At 41.7% G+C, this 20,262-nt stretch overlaps 1 protein-coding gene across 1 annotated transcript in view; it reads right to left on the minus strand.

Moving 5' to 3' along the window:
- Nucleotides 1-527: 527 nt before the first annotated feature.
- The window catches only part of LOC136858447 (golgin subfamily A member 6-like protein 7), a 59,089-nt gene continuing 39,354 nt past the window's right edge, over nucleotides 528-20,262 (minus strand). The window contains exon 4 of the mRNA XM_067137997.2: nucleotides 528-3,118. Coding sequence (XP_066994098.2) covers nucleotides 915-3,118 — 2,204 coding nt within the window. The 3' untranslated portion in view covers nucleotides 528-914. The remainder of the gene's footprint in view (nucleotides 3,119-20,262) is intronic.

Consider the following 20,262-nt stretch of genomic DNA (forward strand, 5'->3'; position numbering starts at 1 on the left):
AGATTCTCATATTTGCATGTCCTGTTTACTCATGTTCAATAAGTAGCCAGATGATTGCAAAATACTGTATCCCACAGCATGCTCAACTGAAGCAATCGGTCTGGCTGTTACATAACTTAGCACACTGGGGTTACAATTCCCACAGAATTCAGCAGCTGATGGCAGTCGTTCATGTGAAGTTATTATTACGAAACCTCTAATGAAGGTATCACCTAGGCTATCCTAAAGTGATAAGAATAGGAGCTCATCCATCGGTCCATCAGTTACATATTAAAATTAAAGCAGACCATGAGGCTGTCACACCTAGGCACGACTAACGGAGGGTTGCAGTAGCTGTGTAGCAATAATATGGTGATTTACCTTTTTGCTAAAGAAACAACACTGCAAGGGATTCCTTTCTCAAGAACGCATTTCTTTACCATCTGAAAAGCCATCTAATTTGGGAAAGCAGGATACACAGGTTCACTAAGGAAGTATGTTTTCTAAAAATGGGGTGGTAAATGGCAGATTTCTATAAGACATAACAATTCTGACAGATAAAATCAAAATTTTATTTTCATACTAACTGTACAGTTTTGGTTACACAAAAACCAAAAGGTATAATCAAAATTAATTTTTAAAATGAAAATTCTATTAAAAAAAGACATTTGAAAAACAAAGAAATTATTAAAGCTTTGAAACTGCTCTGCTCAGACAATCAACGACGGAGGTTTTTCAAGGTAAAACATGGCAATAAATAAAAGGTACTTTTAAATTTCTTTACTTAATTTAAAAAGTAAATGCATATCCATACCAGCTGTTTTGTGCAAACTTTTGCTCAATAAATAAATGATACTATCACAAAAATACAAAAGAAGAGTGAAGTCAATTTGACACTGGTAATTTGTCAATTCTTTCAATCGTTTACTATAAATTTATGCCTTCATTAAATTCACAGCAGCTTTAAAAGCCTGAGAAATAAATTTTGATCCTTTCCAATATCTAGAGGGGTGTTTTGCTCTCCAATCTCTCTGATAATGTCGAGGATGATCACGATCATCGTAATCATAGTTTTCATTAAACTGACGGGATCTCCAGAATTCACTTTTGTCAAACTTATGAGAGTCCCTTTTCTCACGTGTCTTACACCAGTCTGCAATGGGCTCTACACGGCATGTCTCTCGACTTCTTGCACGCTGAAAATACCATCGCCCTTTTTCCCTATCCTCCTCCCGTTTCATTTTGCGTGCCATAGCTCTTTCAAATAACCAGTCACTCTTTTGATCATCATCTCGTTGCCTGGCTCTTGCCTCATATCGTTTTATTAACCAGTCACCAGACGTGTTGGTAAATCTGTAGCCATTGTCATCCATAGACCAAGCAGCTTGACCATATCGAAAACTATTTCTTTTCTTATATTTGTACGCTTTTTCAAATTCCTTGTTTTTCTTTAAGTTATTCATGTTATGGTGGGATTTTTCATACAATCTCTTTTCAAAATTCTTTCCTGAATCATCATTATTTCTCTTATGGAAGAATTTATTGACATGCTTAAACCCACGGCTTTCTTGAAATTTTGATCTATATTTGTGTTTCAATTCCGTTTCAGACCTAACTCCTTGATTGTCACTCTTTTGCACCTTCTCCCCTTTCAAGCCTTTTGTTGAAGATTTGTGTTTTTTATCTTTCTGTTTCTTCTTTTTGTCATGTTCATGTATTTTGTCACTGCTTGATCTATGACTTTCTTGAAATTTTATAGTGTTCTGTTCTTTTATTGCATACTTCTGTTTCTTAAATGGTTTATTTGATTTCTCTTTAGATTGTTGTTTTTTATTTGACATATGTATTTCATTTCTTCTTGACTGCTCTTCATGAGGTTTGCCCCGGATTTCCTCAGATTTCTTTGGTTGTGGCCTAATTTCTTCAGAGGAAATATATTTTTGTGTGTCCTCAAGAGGATTTAGATCATCATATAGCATTGGTATGTACTGAGATTCTATGACTGACTTCTCATCTTTAACAGCATTAAAAACACCTGTATCTTTACTAAAACTTTCCTTGTTCTCAAATGAATTCATGTTCAAAAAAGAATCAGTATCTTCATTTATATTAGCATTACTCTCTGGAAGGTTAGGAAGTCTTACAGGTGACTTATAATCTGAAGTTGGAAGATGTGGACCATAAACTAAACCTGAAGGAAGTGGTGCATCAGATTTTACAGCAGAATTATTCTGATAAAGAGGATAAGAAGGAACATTTACAAATTTATGTACTTCACTATGAAGTGCACTTGTAAGTCTCATCTCTGGTTTCAAGTCTGCATTGCTTTCCTTGATAACACTTTCTTCCCTAAGGTTCAGACTGTCATAGTTCTTAAACAACTTTTTTTTAATGGAATTTAGCTTACCTGCAGTTTTTGATATCAACTTTTTTGTTTTACCATCATAAAGAATGTGTTTTAATTCCTTCAGAGCTTTTTTTCCAATTTTATTATTGTTCTGCATCTTAAAAGGAACACCCTCAGTTTCCAAACTTTTCCAATTAGCAAAAGCAACATCTATAACTGTAAGTGCCTCTTTCAGTTTGCCAGACAACTCCAAACCATGAGCCAGAGCCAATTTCACATCCTCTGCTAACTTAGCAGTAGCTATACCCTCATATTTATGTTTACTGGAAATATTTTCCATACTAGGAATAGAAGTGGCAATATTTTTAGAAGGAATATTATCATCTACCTTCTTTAAAATATTGTTTCTCTCTGGCTTTACATTAAAATTATTAGTCAATTGTTCCTGAAGTAACAATTTATCATTACTTGATATGCCGTTGATATTCTGAAAATCAGTTCTCAAAATTGGAGAACTGTTTTCCGCAAAATATGAGGAAACAGAAACTGGAACTTCTTCATATATCACTGAATGATTCAAAACAGGTATGTCTGGAAAGCAGTAAATATTATTTCTAGATTCTGAACATTTTGAGTCCATATCCCCAAACTTCCTAAGATGGAGATTAGCCGAGATCCTTCTCCATACTTCACGTTCTCTAAGCAACTCCTGCAATTGACTCTGTAACAGCTGATTCTCCAGTTTGAGTTTGTACACTGTTTCTTCAGGACTCACTGCAACCTCCTTTGTACCTGAAATATAAATACAAAGTAGTTAAGGAAATTTATCATGCAAAGATATACACATAATAGGCAGTACTAAAAATATCATGACAAAAAGATAGGTGTACAACACCCATTTAGTCCCATTAATTTCAATGTAGTCACACAAAAAAATCACAGAATTGAAACATATGACCAGATCCTATAATCTAATGATATTTAATATACAGGATGTCCAGAAATTAATTTTTGATTTTGTAGAAATGGGGATGTAGGGGTAATATTTGTATGTCAGTACATTGCAGGTTTATTGTAGATATAAACTTTGTAGTTGCTGGTGGAATCAGGCCATTGGCTTCACAACTACAGCTCAACATGTGTTCTGGTGTTACAGATACCTGTACGTGCATGATAAGTGTGCCAAAAAGGGTAGCCATTGTGACACGGAGGTTGCAAGGGTTTTCTTATGGTGAGAATAAGACAAAATTTGATCGCCGATTCCATAAACCTGGACCTATAGACAAAACAATTAAGCTCATGGAGAACAAGTTCAAGGTACACTCTGAATGTTAAGAATGAGTCCAGACAAGGCCGTGCAAAATTTGTGTACAATTTTTCATGGGAACTGAACATTTCATGCTCAAAGGTGCATAAGGTGTTGCGTTATATGCTGAAGAAGAAGCTGTACCATCTGCAGGCTCTGTACCATTTACACAAGGATCTGGCAGAGCATGTTAGCATATGCGTGGATTTCCTTGCAGCAAGTAAAGACCGCAAAATCCTCGAACATGCCCTATTTAGTGATGAGGCAACCTTCTACATTTGTGGAAAGGTGAACAGATATAACTGCATCACCTGGGCTGACACACCACCAGTGGAGCATTTGGAAGTCCAGCATATGTCTCCAAAAGTTTATGTGTGGAGGATGGTAATTACTGGACAAAATTTACAGTTTTTTGCCAAAACACCATTAATGGAGTAATGTACCTGAATACACCACAAGAGTTTCTACACCCACAGCTTGTCCAGGATGAATGTGTGAACACAGTCTACTTTTAGTAGGATAGGGCACCATGCCATTATGCCCTAGAGGTTTGCACATTTTTGAATGATGTGTTTCCTGGAAGATGAAGTGGGCACACAGGACCTGTGAGCTGGGAGGTGTGTTCTCCTGACCTCACACCAATGGATTTCCTCCTGTGGGGATTTATCAAGGGACACATTACCACATTGGCGGAGCTCTGAGACAGAATTCGACAAGTTACTACAGCCGCTAACACCACAAATGCTCCAGAACGTCTTTTGTGCCACAGCTGACAGATAAAAGGTGTGTTACAATAGGAATGGTATTCATGTTGAATGTAGCATGTTCTGAACCTATCTATATCATTATGAATTGTCACTATTTCAACAAAATCAACACTTAATTTCTGGACATTCTGTACTATCAAAGTCAAAGAAATGCAGCAAGACCTTGATAATTTAAAATAGTTGGGACTACAAAACTGGACTTTAAATTACATGTTTTTTATCACATTCACGAAATCACATTTTTAAAGTACCAGTCCAACCATACATCATACCAAATTCCCGTAGACATGAAAATAAGCAAACAGTAGGAATGGGTAATGATCTCCCTCGAAGCTGATATCACGGATCTAGGGAAATTCTCGAGACTGATTCTCTTGTGCTGTGATCTGTTCAATGTCCCAGGGGGTACATATCACTAGCAGTTATTGCGTGAAATGCCGTCCTCATATTTGGAAACACCAGGATCTGTATGCCGATAAATGTTACACCAATCAATACTGATCTGCATTTAGGGCAGTCACCCAGGTGGCAGATTCCCTATCTGTTGCTTTCCTAGCCTTTTCCGAAATGATTTCAAAGAAATTGGAAATTTATTGAACATCTCCCTTGGTAAGTTATTCCAATCCCTAACTCCCCTTCCTATAAATGAATATTTGCCCCAGTTTGTCCTCTTGAATTCCAACTTTATCTTCATATTGTGATCTTTCCTACTTTTATAGACGCCATTCAAACATATTCGTCTACTAATGTCATTCCACGCCATCTCTCCGCTGACAGCTCGGAACATACCACTTAGACGAGCAGCTCTTCTTCTTTCTCTCAATTCTTCCCAACCCAAACATTGCAACATTTTTGCAACGCTACTCTTTTGTCGGAAATCACCCAGAACAAATCGAGCTGCTTTTCTTTGGATTTTTTCCAGTTCTTCAATCAGGTAATCCTGGTGAGGGTCCCATACACTGGAACCATACTCTAGTTGGGGTCTTACCAGAGACTTATATGCACTCTCCTTTACATCCTTACTACAACCCCTAAACACCCTCATAACCATGTGCAGAGATCGGTACCCTTTATTTACAATCCCATTTATGTGATTACCCCAGTGAAGATCTTTCCTTATATTAACACCTAGATACTTACAATGATCCCCAAAAGGAACTTTCACCCCATTAACGCAGTAATTAAAACTGAGAGGACTTTTCCTATTTGTGAAACTCACAACCTGACTTTTAGCCCCGTTTATTAACATACCATTGCCTGCTGTCCATCTCACAACATTTTCGAGGTCACGTTGCAGTTGCTCACAATCTTGTAACTTATTTATCACTCTATAGAGAATAACATCATCCGCAAAAAGCCTTACCGCCGATTCCACTCCTTTACTCATATCATTTATATATATATAAGAAAACATAAAGGTCCGATAACACTGCCCGGAGGAACTCCCCTCTGAACTATTACAGGGTCAGACAAAGCTTCACCTACTCTAACTCTCTGAGATCTATTTTCTAGAAATATAGCAACCCATTCAGTCACTCTTTTGTCTAGTCCAATTGCACTCATTTTTGCCAGTAGTCTCCCATGATCCACCCTATCAAATGCTTTAGACACGTCAATCGCAATACAGTCCATTTGACCTCCAGAATCCAAGATATCTGCTATATCTTGCTGGGATCCTACAAGTTGAGCTTCAGTGGAGTAACCTTTCCTAAAACTGAATAGCCTTCTATCGATCCAGTTATTAATTTCACAAACATGTCTAATATAATCAGAAAGAATGCCTTCCCAAAGCTTACATACAATGCATGTCAAACTTACTGGCCTGTAATTTTCAGCTTTATGTCTATCACCCTTTCCTTTATACACAGGGGCTACAATAGCAACTCTCCATTCATCTGGTATAGCTCCTTCGACCAAACAATAATCAAATAAGTACTTCAGATATGGTACTATATCCCAACCCATTGTCTTTAGTATATCCCCAGAAATCTGATCAATTCCAGTCGCTTTTCTAGTTTTCAACTTTTGTATCTTATTGTAAATGTCATTGTTATCATATGTAAATTTTATTACTTCTTTGGCCTTAGTCTCTTCCTCTATCTCGACATTATCCTTGTGTAACCAACAATCTTTACATACTGCTGACTGAATACTTCTGCCTTTTGAAGATCATCATATACACACTCCCCTTGTTCATTAATTATTCCTGGAATGTCCTTCTTGGAACCTGTTTCTGCCTTAAAATACCTATACATACCCTTCCATTTTTCACTAAAATTTATGTTGCCACACACTGCCTGAGTTCTAAACTGTTATTCAATGATATATACCCATACACAATGTTTAGAACTTCTGACTAAATACTGTTTCACAAAATATGTAATATATGAATGCAACTTCGAGGATGACCCGAGAAAGATACCAAAATCACTGGCAAAAGGTCACTAATTCGTTGACAAATTGAACACTTATTCCAATGAGAGGATGTTGTTTAATTATTCATGATTGAAGGAAAATACAACGTAGCAAAAGAAAAGCGAGATCTCTACATTGTCTATATTGTTACATGCAGTGACACACAAAATTGTGAACAAAGATTTTGTGTAGTAGTAAGTGGAAAAAAATATTTGTTAAATAATAAATAGGAAGTCCATTGGTGTGAGGTCAGGAGAACGCATCTCCCAACTCATAGGTCCTGTGTGCCCACTTCATCTTCCAGGAAACACATCATTCAAAAATGTGCAAAACCTCTAGGGCATAATGGCACAGTGTCCTGTTCTTCTGAAAGTAGACTGTGTTCACACATTCATCCTGGACAACATACATATCTTAATAAATAAGTGGAAGTGTTAGCTATATAAAATGAAATGAAAATCCACAGCCTGTTTCCAGTCATTCGACCTGGTCAGGGATGGAATGAATGAAGCCTCCATCTAGCGGCGAGGATAAGAAATGTGCCGGCTGCCGAGGCCTGTCGCACTCCTTTGGGGCAATGATAAATGACTGACAGATGAAATGAAATGTTAATGGAGAGTTTTGCTGGAATGAAAGATGACAGGGAAAACCGGAGTACCTGGAGAAAACCCGCCCTGCCTCCGTCCGCTTCGTCCAGCACAAATCTCACATGGAGTGACCGGGATATGAACCACGGTATCCATCACTGAGAGGACAGCGCGCTGCCGCCTGAACAACGGAGGTTCAAGTGTTAGCTATATATAGAAGTGAAAATAAGATAGTAATTAGAATCTAATATTAGGTGAAGAAAGTAAGGCCAAGTTTGCCATTTTGGATTCTGACAACATACCACATTAAGACAGAAGGTGAGCATCAGCCATCTTATCACTGCCCACTAGATACCATACTGGTCGTAAGTACCCAACTTGCTTCGCAGTTGCATTTCAAAGAGGATGAATACACTGATGAGACTTTCTGTGAGCGGAAAGTAGAAGAGTCTGAGACAGCAGTTCAGTGTGATGGTTTATGTCAGAGATGGCATCATCAAGCTTGCGCGGAATTGTAACTAGGACTAAGGCTCTATAAGATCGGTATGCTTAGCCGCCATTTTGGTTCATACATGCGCAATGGGCCATGTGAACAAAGTCTAGTTTCTCCTACGAGCGCTCGCGTCGTCACATCGAACGTATTCCTTTAATTACCACGTGCAGGGGCAGAATACTGCTATATCTGAGTGGATATTTATTACATAATGGTGGGTTGTTCTGCACCTAATTGCAGTAATATCTGTACTGCGGGACACAGGTTGTTTAGATTCCTTTCTGGTCTGCATTATGCCTTTGACTCTGCTCCACCTTCTACTTCAACTGTTGTCTTAAACCTGCATCCAGCTCCCACTGATATTATAGACTACAGCCCTTAATTCAGTCACACTGATAATTCAATATTCAGTTCTGTCCCCAAAGTCCGGCAACAGGAGTTCAACATTCAAACACCACAGTTACAATATTTGTCAAAACTAACTTCATATGACAGAAATAATTTGTTTAACGTTGGTGGCATTACAGCAAATGCATTATCGAAAACCAAGATCTGTGGTAGGCCTATATGCAGACAGAACTATGAGCTTTCTGACTCAAGCTCCGAAACATTCGTATTTTTTATTTGGCTGGTCTAAAGAAACCCAATTGTGAAGTTATGAAATTAATTTGAAACTATGAGGTCTTTATAGGGATTATAAGCATTATATAATGCAAAGTGGTGCTAATCTTGTAAAGGAGATAATTTCGAATGATAAATGTACTAGTACATGTTCTCCAACGTGCTGTAATTGAAAAGAAAAATTGTTAGTTCTTCAAAATTCGATCCTATGCTGTTGTGGACTTTAATAAGAATGTACGGAATGGAGTATTGTTTTGTAAATACTGTAATAAAAGGTCGTTTATAGGAAGGGGAGTTAGGGATTGGAATAACTTACCAAGGAAGATGTTCAATAAATTTCCAATTTCTTTGCAATCATTTAAGAAAAGGCTAGGAAAACAACAGATAGGGAATCTGCTACCTGAGCGACTGCCCTCAATGCAGATCAGTATTGATTGATTGATTGATTCCCAGTTACTTGGGTGTGTTCGTCTTCGTACATCACATTTCAGCGTTATTTTTGTTCGAAGAATATTTTTCTTATTATTTCGACAATATTGAAAATAGCGCTGAATCAATTTCACGCAAGTATGAAATACCGGTCATATGGTATCAAAATATTATATCACAATTTATATATCTTCGACACTGACCAATTACCACGTCAGATTCTACGATTTAAGAATGGCAGTAGCCTATATCAATACCACGGTGTACCTCATTTCATTTGACGGTACCGCGGCGCATAGCTTACGAACAACTTATCCTACTTATCGATAATATAATAATAACAAAAACCGATTTATTAGTAATCTATTTTTCTAATATTTCTCCAGTAAGAGTACATGCCTAGTTTGTTTGTTTATCAAAAGGCAAATTATCAACGACCTTGCTTTTACAATCACCGTACAAGTAAAAATTACACAATAATCCACGAAATATACTAATATTTATGTTCAGTAACCGTTTGAGTAATACTGAGAATGAGTATTTTTACAATATATTAGTTTAGTATTACTTTCTAGCGTGGTCAACTGCCTTACCAACGCAATGCAGGAATGAACCATAATGGCGGGCGAGCATACCTAGTCTTTAGAGAGCCCTAACTAGGACAATTTAAGACACTCAAGGATTCTAGCAAAAAGAAGTAGAAATTACTATGGCTTTGCTATCATTGTAATCAGGATTTTCTTCAATACAAAGCTGGAAAGAGCATTCATAAGGAAATAGAGTATATTCGTGAAGAAATGAATCGGAAGCTGCATGAACTAATCAACAGTGATAAACAGATTAAACGATGGGACATTATTCCGTCATCCCAGATGGCAAACAAAGATTTCAGATTAACCTCCGCGGAATAATCCTAATTTCCTTCGTAAAGAGCAGCGGAATCAAAATATCTTAAAACTCTAATATTCCCCTTAGTGGTCCAGGAAACTTTCCATACGCTTAGTTGATTTTGAGAGGGAAAGCACCTCAACCAAAATCTGCAACAGGGACTTGTCACAAAGTTTATACAAGGAGTAATTTTAATACCACCTATTCAATACAAATTTATTCCACTATAGTGTGGTTAAATACACATGGAAATTATCAGAAATTTGAAGTACATGTTTTGCCCACTATTTATTGGGCATCATCAGCTCCAATCAATCAATCTTAAAACACATATGGTCTAAGGAGTCATAATAACTTACGTAAAAATATTGATGAATATTTACAAGTGTTAATACTGTGGATGCAAAATGTTTACAGTAAAAAAAAATTGGTATTATTATTGGTAATATAGAACTTATACTAAGATCACTTTGAACAAATGATGTGTTCATCTAAAAGTAATAGTCATATATTGTTTTTAAAAAGTAGTCCATGTCTGACACTGAAATAGGTCTTCTTGATGAGAAGCTTAAGCAATATATATTACATTAAGAAAACAGAATATCAAAAATAAGGCGTCAACAGGATAAGAACAAGACGGTTAAAAGATGCAGTAAAAGTTCATATTTGAGGCCAATATTTAAAATAAGGATGGAAAGAAGTAGTTGAATTGAAGGCAGTGTAGTTTTTGACGTCTTGGAAAGTTGGATTAAAATAGTGGTATGTCGTGAAGTGCTGAAAAACATCGAAGAATTTGCCGTAAAACGCTGCTAAAATATCGAATAAAAGAAGGTAGGCTGGACGACAAATTCGTGTAACAGAAAATGCCTCTTGTAGACGTGGATGTCCGTAGTAAACAATGTTGTCAATCCGGAATGAAACGGAAGGCTAATTTGACGACGGGAAATTAGGCCGAGAATATATCACTGAAAACGATATGTTGAATAATGTATACTTACTTATTCTCAAGATGTAATGTATGTCCGAATGTATCTGCAGCGTTAGTCTGTTTGAAGTTCCTACTTCTAGTGTAGTATCGACGCTGTGGAGGTTTAGGGGAATGCTGAGAGGTAGAGGGGGTATCGGTAGGCGGAGCATCACGTGTTATAGCCAGTATAGGATGGGCGTTACTTGAAGGAGCAAGTATGGCGTCGGTATTTAACGAATTAGAGGGAGTCTTTAATTCTAAGGATTTAAATATCTGATGGACTTTATTATGGTTTGGGTTGACCGTATTCAATAACTTAAGCATTAAAATAAGTAACGGACTTCTGACTTCCGTCTCGTTATTAAGATTACGATCTTTATTGTATGTCCTGTCCAAGAAAATGTAAATACTCTCTAATTCATTCAAAAGTTTACCTTTGCCTGTATTCCTAATTACTGTGAGATCTTTCTATTGTAGTGAACCGGTGTCCAGTTTCCTTCATGTGGGTGCTCTTTATTAACAACCATGTATCCATTACTGTTAAAGAAATCCTCTGTTTTTAATATATGCTTCTTTGTCTAAGAGAACTATTGATCCCCCCTTGTCAGCCTTAGTTACCACAATGTTGTTGTTTTCTATCTTAGTCTTTAGATTTTTTTCTCGTGCCTTAATGAGTGTTCCTTGGTGTCTTTTATGCCTGTGATAGTGGAGATGCTCCTTGTGCAGCGACGTCTGACAACTGTTGTCCAGAGCCAGCGTCCATCACATCACTATCATTAGTTGCAACTTGTATGGTAGTAGTGTTTCCAATCGTTTAAGATACAACGTAACTTAAAGACAATAATAAAGAATTCGACATTTCTGTTTAATGAACGAGATCAACAGAAAGTCGTAAATATGAATCCGAATATTCCTGTGGCAGGAGCTCTTCCTAAGGTACATAAAAATGATATTCTAATGCGTCGTATTATTAACTGCCGCAACAGTCCAACGTATAAAGCCTCCAGGTACATCCATGGCTTCCTTAAGAGACAATACGTGTTTAATAACAAGCAGCCCTTAAGGAAATCAATAGATTTTTGTGAGATTTTAAGCAAATTTAATCTTCAATCAAAACAAGCAATATGCTCTTTCGATGTGATTAATATGTACCCAAACATTCCCACTGGTGACACAGTTAACATCATTTATGATAACATCTGTAAACATAGTGGCCTCAGTAGAAATGAGATCGATGAATTCATGAAATTATTGAACTTTGTTCTGGACAACAGTTATTTTACATTTAACAAAACATTTACAAACAGAACGGTTTAGCAATGGGTGACCCAATATCGGGCATCCTAGCTGACATTTACATGGACTCAATTGAACACACTAAAATAAAAACTAATATTAAAGGAATTTGCTTATGGTTGAGACATGTGGGCGATACAATTGTAATAATTGATAAAGATGTTACCAACAGCAGTGAAATTTTGGAAAAATTAAACAGTATCGACCCTAACCTGAGTTTCACTAAGGAAGATGAAGACAAGTGTTCCTTGAATTTTCTGGACATAACAGTGACACGAACCAATAACTCTTTTGAATTTCAAATATATAGAAAGCCTACACATTCTCTGATAACTATAAATAATTCCTCATTACATCCTAGCTCCCATAAACAGGCATCTTTTCATAGTTTAATTTATAGAGCACTAAGAATACCTCTTTCCCCTACTAACTTAAGGAATGAACTGAACTACATAAGAAACCTAGCCAGACTTAATGGGTTTAAGGTCGAGATGATAAACTGCTTAATTCACAAAATCAAAAATAAGTTATCCACGAATCTCATACCCGACAAACCAAAAAGAACTAAGTACGCCACTTTCACTTATAGTAGCCCAGTAGTCCACCAAATTGCGAATACTTTCAGTAAGCATAATATGAACTTAGCCTTTCGAACAATCAACACAACTCAAAACATCTTTTTAAATAAAAAAAAGACTAAATACGACAGAAATAGATATTCAGGTTTATGAGTTTATAGATGAACATGTTCTCAGTGCGGAAAATCCTATGTTGGACAGACTGGGCACAGTTTTTATATAAGGTACATGGAACATTTCAATGCCGAAAAACATAATAATAAATACTCGGCAATGAGCACCCACATGAAGGAAACTGGACACCGGTTCACTACAATAGAAAAAGATCTCACAATAATTAGGAATACAGGCAAAGGTAAACTTTTGAATGAATTAGGGAGTATTTGCATTTTCTTGGACAGGGACATATAATAAAGATCGTAATCTTAATGACGACACGGAAGTCAGAAGTCCGTTACTTATTTTAATGCCTAAGTTATTGAATACGGTCAACCCAAACCATAATAAAGTCCCTCAGATATTTAAATCCTTAGAATTAAAGACTCCCTCTAATTCGTTAAATACCGACGCCATACTTGCTCCTTCAAGTAACGCCCCTCCTATACTGGCTGTAACACGTGATGCTCCGCCTACCGATACCCCTTCTTCCTCTCAGCATTCCCCTACACCTCTACAGCGTCGATACTACACCAAGGACGAGCTGACTGTCGTAGTGAAAGAACGTACGTGCCTCTCGCTGTGCTGTCTTTCTCCTTTCACCGAGACCTTCAGAGAACTTCGAGAGATTACACTACCTGTCCCAACCAGTTACCGCCTCTCGGTACCTAGGGTCAGATAGGGAATCTGTAGGCCAGGGACCCGCTTAACAACGGATCATCCCGCGTCTACTAGCTCGTTTTTAGAATGTCCCAACAGATACACACATGGGGCCAGGCTTGCTATTCCGAAAAGAGCAATCTATCGCTTCGGAAAGAGCAATTTGTCGGCAAGCCTGGAGCCATACATACACTCAACGGAGAACCTCGAGTACTGACGAAGAGTGAGAAGCTGTCGTTATCACGGCACTCTGATCACTCTACGGCCGTCAGTGGATCAGCGGAGGGCAAATCGCAGTTCTCACAGCGCTGCCCCCCGCCAATAACCCCCACCGGCAATATATTATTTTTTAGTAGTAATGTATTGAATACGTCTTTAGGGTTTAACGCTACAAGCGCGCATAGCGTCACGCTACCGGCCCTCGCTCCGGTCAATGACCCGGCCGAGCGACAGCTGGGGGTGACTCAGCGCCTATCGTGCTTCAAGAGCAGGAAGCGAAAAGTGTAGGAGCTGAGAGCAGACTTTACCCCTGACTCACAGCAAATACACCTGACGGGAAACGTTTACCTGACGGGGCAAGCTATGTGCAACTATGCGTGCACCACCACCACCACCACCATGACTACCACCACCACGACATCTCCGATTACCACCCCGTCAGTACAGGCCAGCTCGCACATACCAATGCAGCCGCTTCCCACTCGGATGGACAGCCACAAAGCTGAACCCGAAGTAAGAGCAGGCGGCGCCTGGAGATCGAGCTGGGGTGCCTGACGTTGTGCTCGGGTGACCGGGAACCGGGGCTAGACCTCGATGTGCCGGAACCCGAGCATGGGAAGGAACAGTCACATGGCTATGCTGAGCCAGTGACTGTGGAGCAACGCCAACATAAACTGGAGGCTACCTCTCCCCCCAAAACGAACCGAACCCTTACACCCAGCCCAGTGGTCAGCCAGCCGGACGCCGGGAAAGCGGGTCCCAGTTCCGCCAAACTGAACGGAGAGGCAACAGCGCACAAGGGAGGGGAAGGGAAGAAGAAACGGACTCGGCGAATGGCGCCAATTAAAGTCCAACCCCCACCCGAGCGAGCGAGAATCTCGGACCCGGACTTGGACGAAGTCCCACTTGGTGATTGACCTTTCAGGCGCATCCCGGGAGGCCGAATCTGAAAGCTCCGAGGGGGAGAGATTCAGCGAGCACGGGGTGACCGAACCCGAGGTCCCAGCCACCCAGCTGGTAAACCAGGGTGACGGCTTCAGGGAGGCAAAAGGGGGGAAAAGGGGGAAGTGGGAAAAATGCAAAGTAACCCAGCCCCTGAAACGCAAGGCCCAGGCGGCCGGGAGAAGTAAACCAAGTACCCGAGTCGATAGTAGCACCGAAACATCTATCGGCTCAACCCAACCCCAGCTCACCACACACAGGACGCAGACTCGTCAGAGCCCACCTCCACCACCACAACAAAAGAAACCGATCACCCGTAAGGGGTCAACCCCCCACCTCTTATGGTATACACCAAGGACACCAAGACACTTGAAATGGAGCTCCTCAAAAAGCTGCCGCATGAAGAGAGAAAATATTTCTCTAGGCCGAGAGTAGACGCACATGAAGCGATTCGGCTACACATGTCGAGCTTTGAGAGCTACGAAATCGCTATCAAGGTGCTAAAAGGGCTAAATATTAATTTTGTAAAAGTATTGCCAAACAGCACTATGAAGCGGTTCGTAGTGAGGACCCCCATTATCGGAAGCAATGCGGACGAAATCCAGCTTGCCTTGAAAGCACAGGATATCCCCGCATTCTCCGTGGTGCAGATGCGTACAGGGAATAGGCCAGCCAAGGGCAACCTATTCTTAGTTGCCGTGGCAGACACCCCAGACGCGGACAATCTGCGGAAAATGCGGATGCTCGTGAACATGCTGGTGTCGGTCGAGCCGTACCGCCCCCCAGCCACTGGCCCCCAATGTGGAGTGTGTCAGAGGCATGGCCATCCAGGGGCGGCGTGCTAACTGGAGCCCAGATGTCGCAGATGCGCCGCCTCTCACTTGTCCCGCGACTGCCCCCACAGCAACGACCCCGCGTACTCCAAGTGCGCCAACTGCGGGGGGAAACACGCGCCTAATTTTAAGGAGTGTCCCAGCCGCAGGGACTTCGAAGCCGCACATCAAGGCAAAGGGCCAAAGGGTGAGAAGCGTGGCAACCCTAAAGCCCAAGCAGGCCCTTCAGGCTCAGGTGCTTCACGCAAAAAGAACCCAGGCCCCTCAGGTAAAAAGGACCCTTCAGGTCCTGTTGACCCTTCAGGTACAAAGGGCCAAAACCAAGGCCCTTCAGGCACGCAGCGCCAATCAGGCGGAGGCATTTTACATTTTAAGACCGTACAGACGGAAGGTAAACACAACCCCGGGCCCTCAGCCCAACCAGCCCCCACCACCGTCCAAGCTAAGACCTCAAGCAACAGCAACAAGGCGGCCCAGTCCCATGTACATAAACAAAGGCAGGTTAAGTCCACGCGAGCTTCCACCGAACTACCTGACGGTCCGCCCTAGGCCAGCTCCACCCCCCCAAGATAACTGCCGACAGAAAACCAGCATCCGCACTAACGCCCCCAACACTACACCAGCCACTACCATCCCACCACCTACACCTGAAACACTAACACAGGTGCACCAGCCAGAAGGGAACATGGCAGGAAGGGTGTTCAAGGAGAAGATAGACGAAATTCTGAAAAAAGTCTTTCCGAACTTGAACTTAACCGCGATCATAACCTCTGGAGTTATGATAGCCAAAATGATGGCCACGACCCTATCACTCCCATGGCTAGGGGAATTGGCGAACGCGATCTCCGAACTCCTGACCCTAGATGGATGAACAAATCAACGAAGACGATAACGATAATAACAATAACACGCAGAGTTTCGAGTTCTAATATGGAACTGCCAGGGCGTCAGGTCTAGAAAATACGAACTCGAAGCCTTCCTAGCCGCGAACACTATACACGTAGCTCTCCTAACTGAAACCTTCCTCCCACCGGGGAAGAAGTTCACCATAAGAGGCTACAAAATACACAGAAGCGACAAGGCTAATAAGAGTCGGAGGAGTGGCAGGACATTAAACATATGGAAATGGACTTACCAGAACTGGTCGAGCTGGAGGCATGCGGAATTGCCATGCCAGTGCAAGGAACACTCGTCAATGTCATATCGGCATACTACAGACCTAAACATCTTAACACACAAGACATCGAATCGGTACTAAGGCTAAATCGAAACACGATCCTAGGAGGCGACGTAAACTCGAAACACGCCAGCTGGAGATGCCTGAAGCCTAACCCAGACGGCACAAGGCTGTACAACCACATGCTATCCCAGGACTATGTGGTAACAGCCCCCAGTGAACCCATGTTCCTAGCGCCAAACGAACAGGTCGATGATATTCTAGACATAGCCCTACTCCGACATATTCCTCATAGACACAGCATAAAGGTCATTAACGACCTAGGGTCATGGCATCAACCATGGACGCGAACCTAGAGGAATATGAGAACAACCCCAAGCGTAAACTCAACTACAAAGCAGCCAAATGGGGTAAATTCGAAAGAAAACTCGATTCACTCCTACAAGGGACTGAAGACATACAAATAGTAAGCCCAACCCAAGCGGATGAATCCTTAAAGACGCTCATAAATGCGATCCAGGCAGCCACAACTGCGAATATCCCGGTACACAAACCTAAACAACACACTAACATCGAAATACCGGCCCACATTAAAGATCTAATACGCCAGCGCAACCAACACAAGCGCAAATGGGCCCGATACCACCGCGATGAAGACCGGATACGTAAAAATGATCTCAGAGTCGAAATCGAAACCGAACTAATAGAATATAGGTCGCGGATCTGGAATAACAAACTGAGTACGTTTAACACTAATACCAGACCGGTATGTAACTTAGCGAGATATTTCACGCGAGAACCACACGTGATCCCAACAATTAAGGGATCTAACGGACCAGTATACGAAAACCAAGCCAAAGCCGAGGTGATAGCCGACTCACTGAAAGAGGCCTTTATGCCCAATGACGAACCGTCAGACCCCGCCTTCATTAGGCAAACAGAGGCCAAGGTAGCGGAATTCCTAGCAAACGCACCTAAGCCCTAATCCACGAAATTAAGTGGATAATAGATCACCTTAACCCGAAGAAGGCACCTGGCCCAGACGAGATTCAGAACATAATACTCAAAAAGATAACTCCGAAGGCCCTCGCACTACTCACTAAAATATACAATGCAATGTTCCAATTGCAGTATTATCCGGAACAGTGGAAGAAAGCGAGATTCCTTGTATTTGGCAAACCAGGCAAGGACAAAGCTAACCCTAATAATTACAGGCCCATCAGTCTCCTGGACGCCCTCAGCAAAGTATTCGAGAAAATACTGCTGAAAAGGCTAATAGCACATATCAAGGAAAGAGGAATAATTCGAAATGAACAATTCGGTTTTAGGAACGGCCACTCCGCCCCGCAACTGCTTACCCGGGTCCTAGAACAAGCGACCATGGACTAAACATGCGGAGGGACACAGGTACGGTATTCCTTGATATCCAGAAGGCATTCGATAAAGTCTGGCACGAAGGCCTATTAGCGAAATTAATAGACCTCGAATTCCACCCAGGGTACATAAGATTAATTAAATAATACCTGGAAGGCCGAGAGTTCCAAGTAGACGTTCATAACACACTGTCAAGCACGCGACCGATCAGGGCGGGCGTAGCCCAAGGGTCACTAATAGGGCCAATCCTATTCATTCTACACTGACTGACAGAGCAAATGCAACACCAAGGAGGAGTGGTCAGAACTTTATGCCAATTGCAGGGTAGACTGACGTCACTGAGGTATGCTCCTGATGTGAAATGCGCCGCTGTGCTGCGCACGTAGCGAACGATAAATGGGACACGGCGTTGGCGAATGGCCCACTTCGTACCGTGATTTCTCAGCCGACAGTCATTGTAGAACGTGTTGTCGTGTGCCACAGGACACGTGTATAGCTAAGAATGCCAGGCCGCCGTCAACGGAGGCATTTCCAGCAGACAGACGACTTTACGAGGGGTATGGTGATCGGGCTGAGAAGGGCAGGTTGGTCGCTTCGTCAAATCACAGCCGATACCCATAGGGATGTGTCCACGGTGCAGCGCCTGTGGCGAAGATGGTTGGCACAGGGCCATGTGGCACGTGCGAGGGGTCCAGGCGCAGCCCGAGTGACGTCAGCACGCGAGGATCGGCGCATCCGCCGTCAAGCGGTGGCAGCCCCGCACGCCACGTCAACCGCCATTCTTCAGCATGTGCAAGACACCCTGGCTGTTCCAATATCGACCAGAACAATTTCCCGTCGATTGGTTGAAGGAGGCCTGCACTCCCGGCGTCCGCTCAGAAGACTACCATTGACTCCATAGCATAGACGTGCACGCCTGGCATGGTGCCGGGCTAGAGCGACTTGGATGAGGGAATGGCGGAACGTCGTGTTCTCCGATGAGTCACGCTTCTGTTCTGTCAGTGATAGTCACCGCAGACGAGTGTGGCGTCGGCGTGGAGAAAGGTCAAATCCGGCAGTAACTGTGGAGCGCCCTACCGCTAGACAACGCGGCATCATGGTTTGGGGCGCTATTGCGTATGATTCCACGTCACCTCTAGTGCGTATTCAAGGCACGTTAAATGCCCATCGCTACGTGCAGCATGTGCTGCGGCCGGTGGCACTCCCGTACCTTCAGGGGCTGCCCAATGCTCTGTTTCAGCAGGATAATGCCCGCCCACACACACTGCTCGCATCTCCCAACAGGCTCTACGAGGTGTACAGATGCTTCCGTGGCCAGCGTACTCTCCGGATCTCTCACCAATCGAACACGTGTGGGATTTCATTGGACGCCGTTTGCAAACTCTGCCCCAGCCTCGTACGGACGACCAACTGTGGCAAATGGTTGACAGAGAATGGAGAACCATCCCTCAGGACACCATCCGCACTCTTATTGACTCTGTACCTCGACGTGTTTCTGCGTGCATCGCCGCTCGCGGTGGTCCTACATCCTACTGAGTCGATGCAAGGTCTGTCTAGGGAGGTCAAGTCACGAATGCTACTTATGGCGCCGCCATATTGGGTCTTTAAGCGAGCGTAACCAAAGGCAAGTGTATTCGAATTTAGAGGATTTCGGTACCGTACATTAAAATAAAAACAAAATACCAATTATTTTTAATGAAAAATTTAATTGGGCATCTACTGGTCATGTATATATAACTTATAACACTTAAATGAAATGAATACATTCACAGCTATTTGAATAGGAAGATAATTAACAGAGCCTGAAATTCTTTCTTTTTTCTTTTCTTGAGAAACAAGAATCAACAGAAAAGCTCATGTTGTTCTCTTTTACTTCCTTACAACTTGGTCTTACTGTGTTTCTTATTAATATCATCTGTCAAATACGTAATCTTATTGACAGAAGCATAGAAATCTGTACAATACCTGTGTCATATTATGATTACCGGTACATGAAATACTGAACTTGAAGTACTATATTTAAAGTATTAAAATACAGTTGTAATAAATTACCTTCAGTGTGTTCTTTATTAAGAAATTTTCCGATAGTGCGTTTCTAAAAGGTTACCCCAGTATGTTGACAAACACTGAATGCCTCTTGAATTGAGTGCATTAAATTATGTATGGTAACTGTTGTTATCCATTCATGTGGTATTTCTTTGGGTTCTAAGGCAAAAATATTCTGCACA

This window comes from Anabrus simplex, chromosome 1 (genome assembly GCF_040414725.1).
Source record: "Anabrus simplex isolate iqAnaSimp1 chromosome 1, ASM4041472v1, whole genome shotgun sequence".
Classification (NCBI taxonomy): Eukaryota; Metazoa; Arthropoda; class Insecta; order Orthoptera; family Tettigoniidae; genus Anabrus; species Anabrus simplex.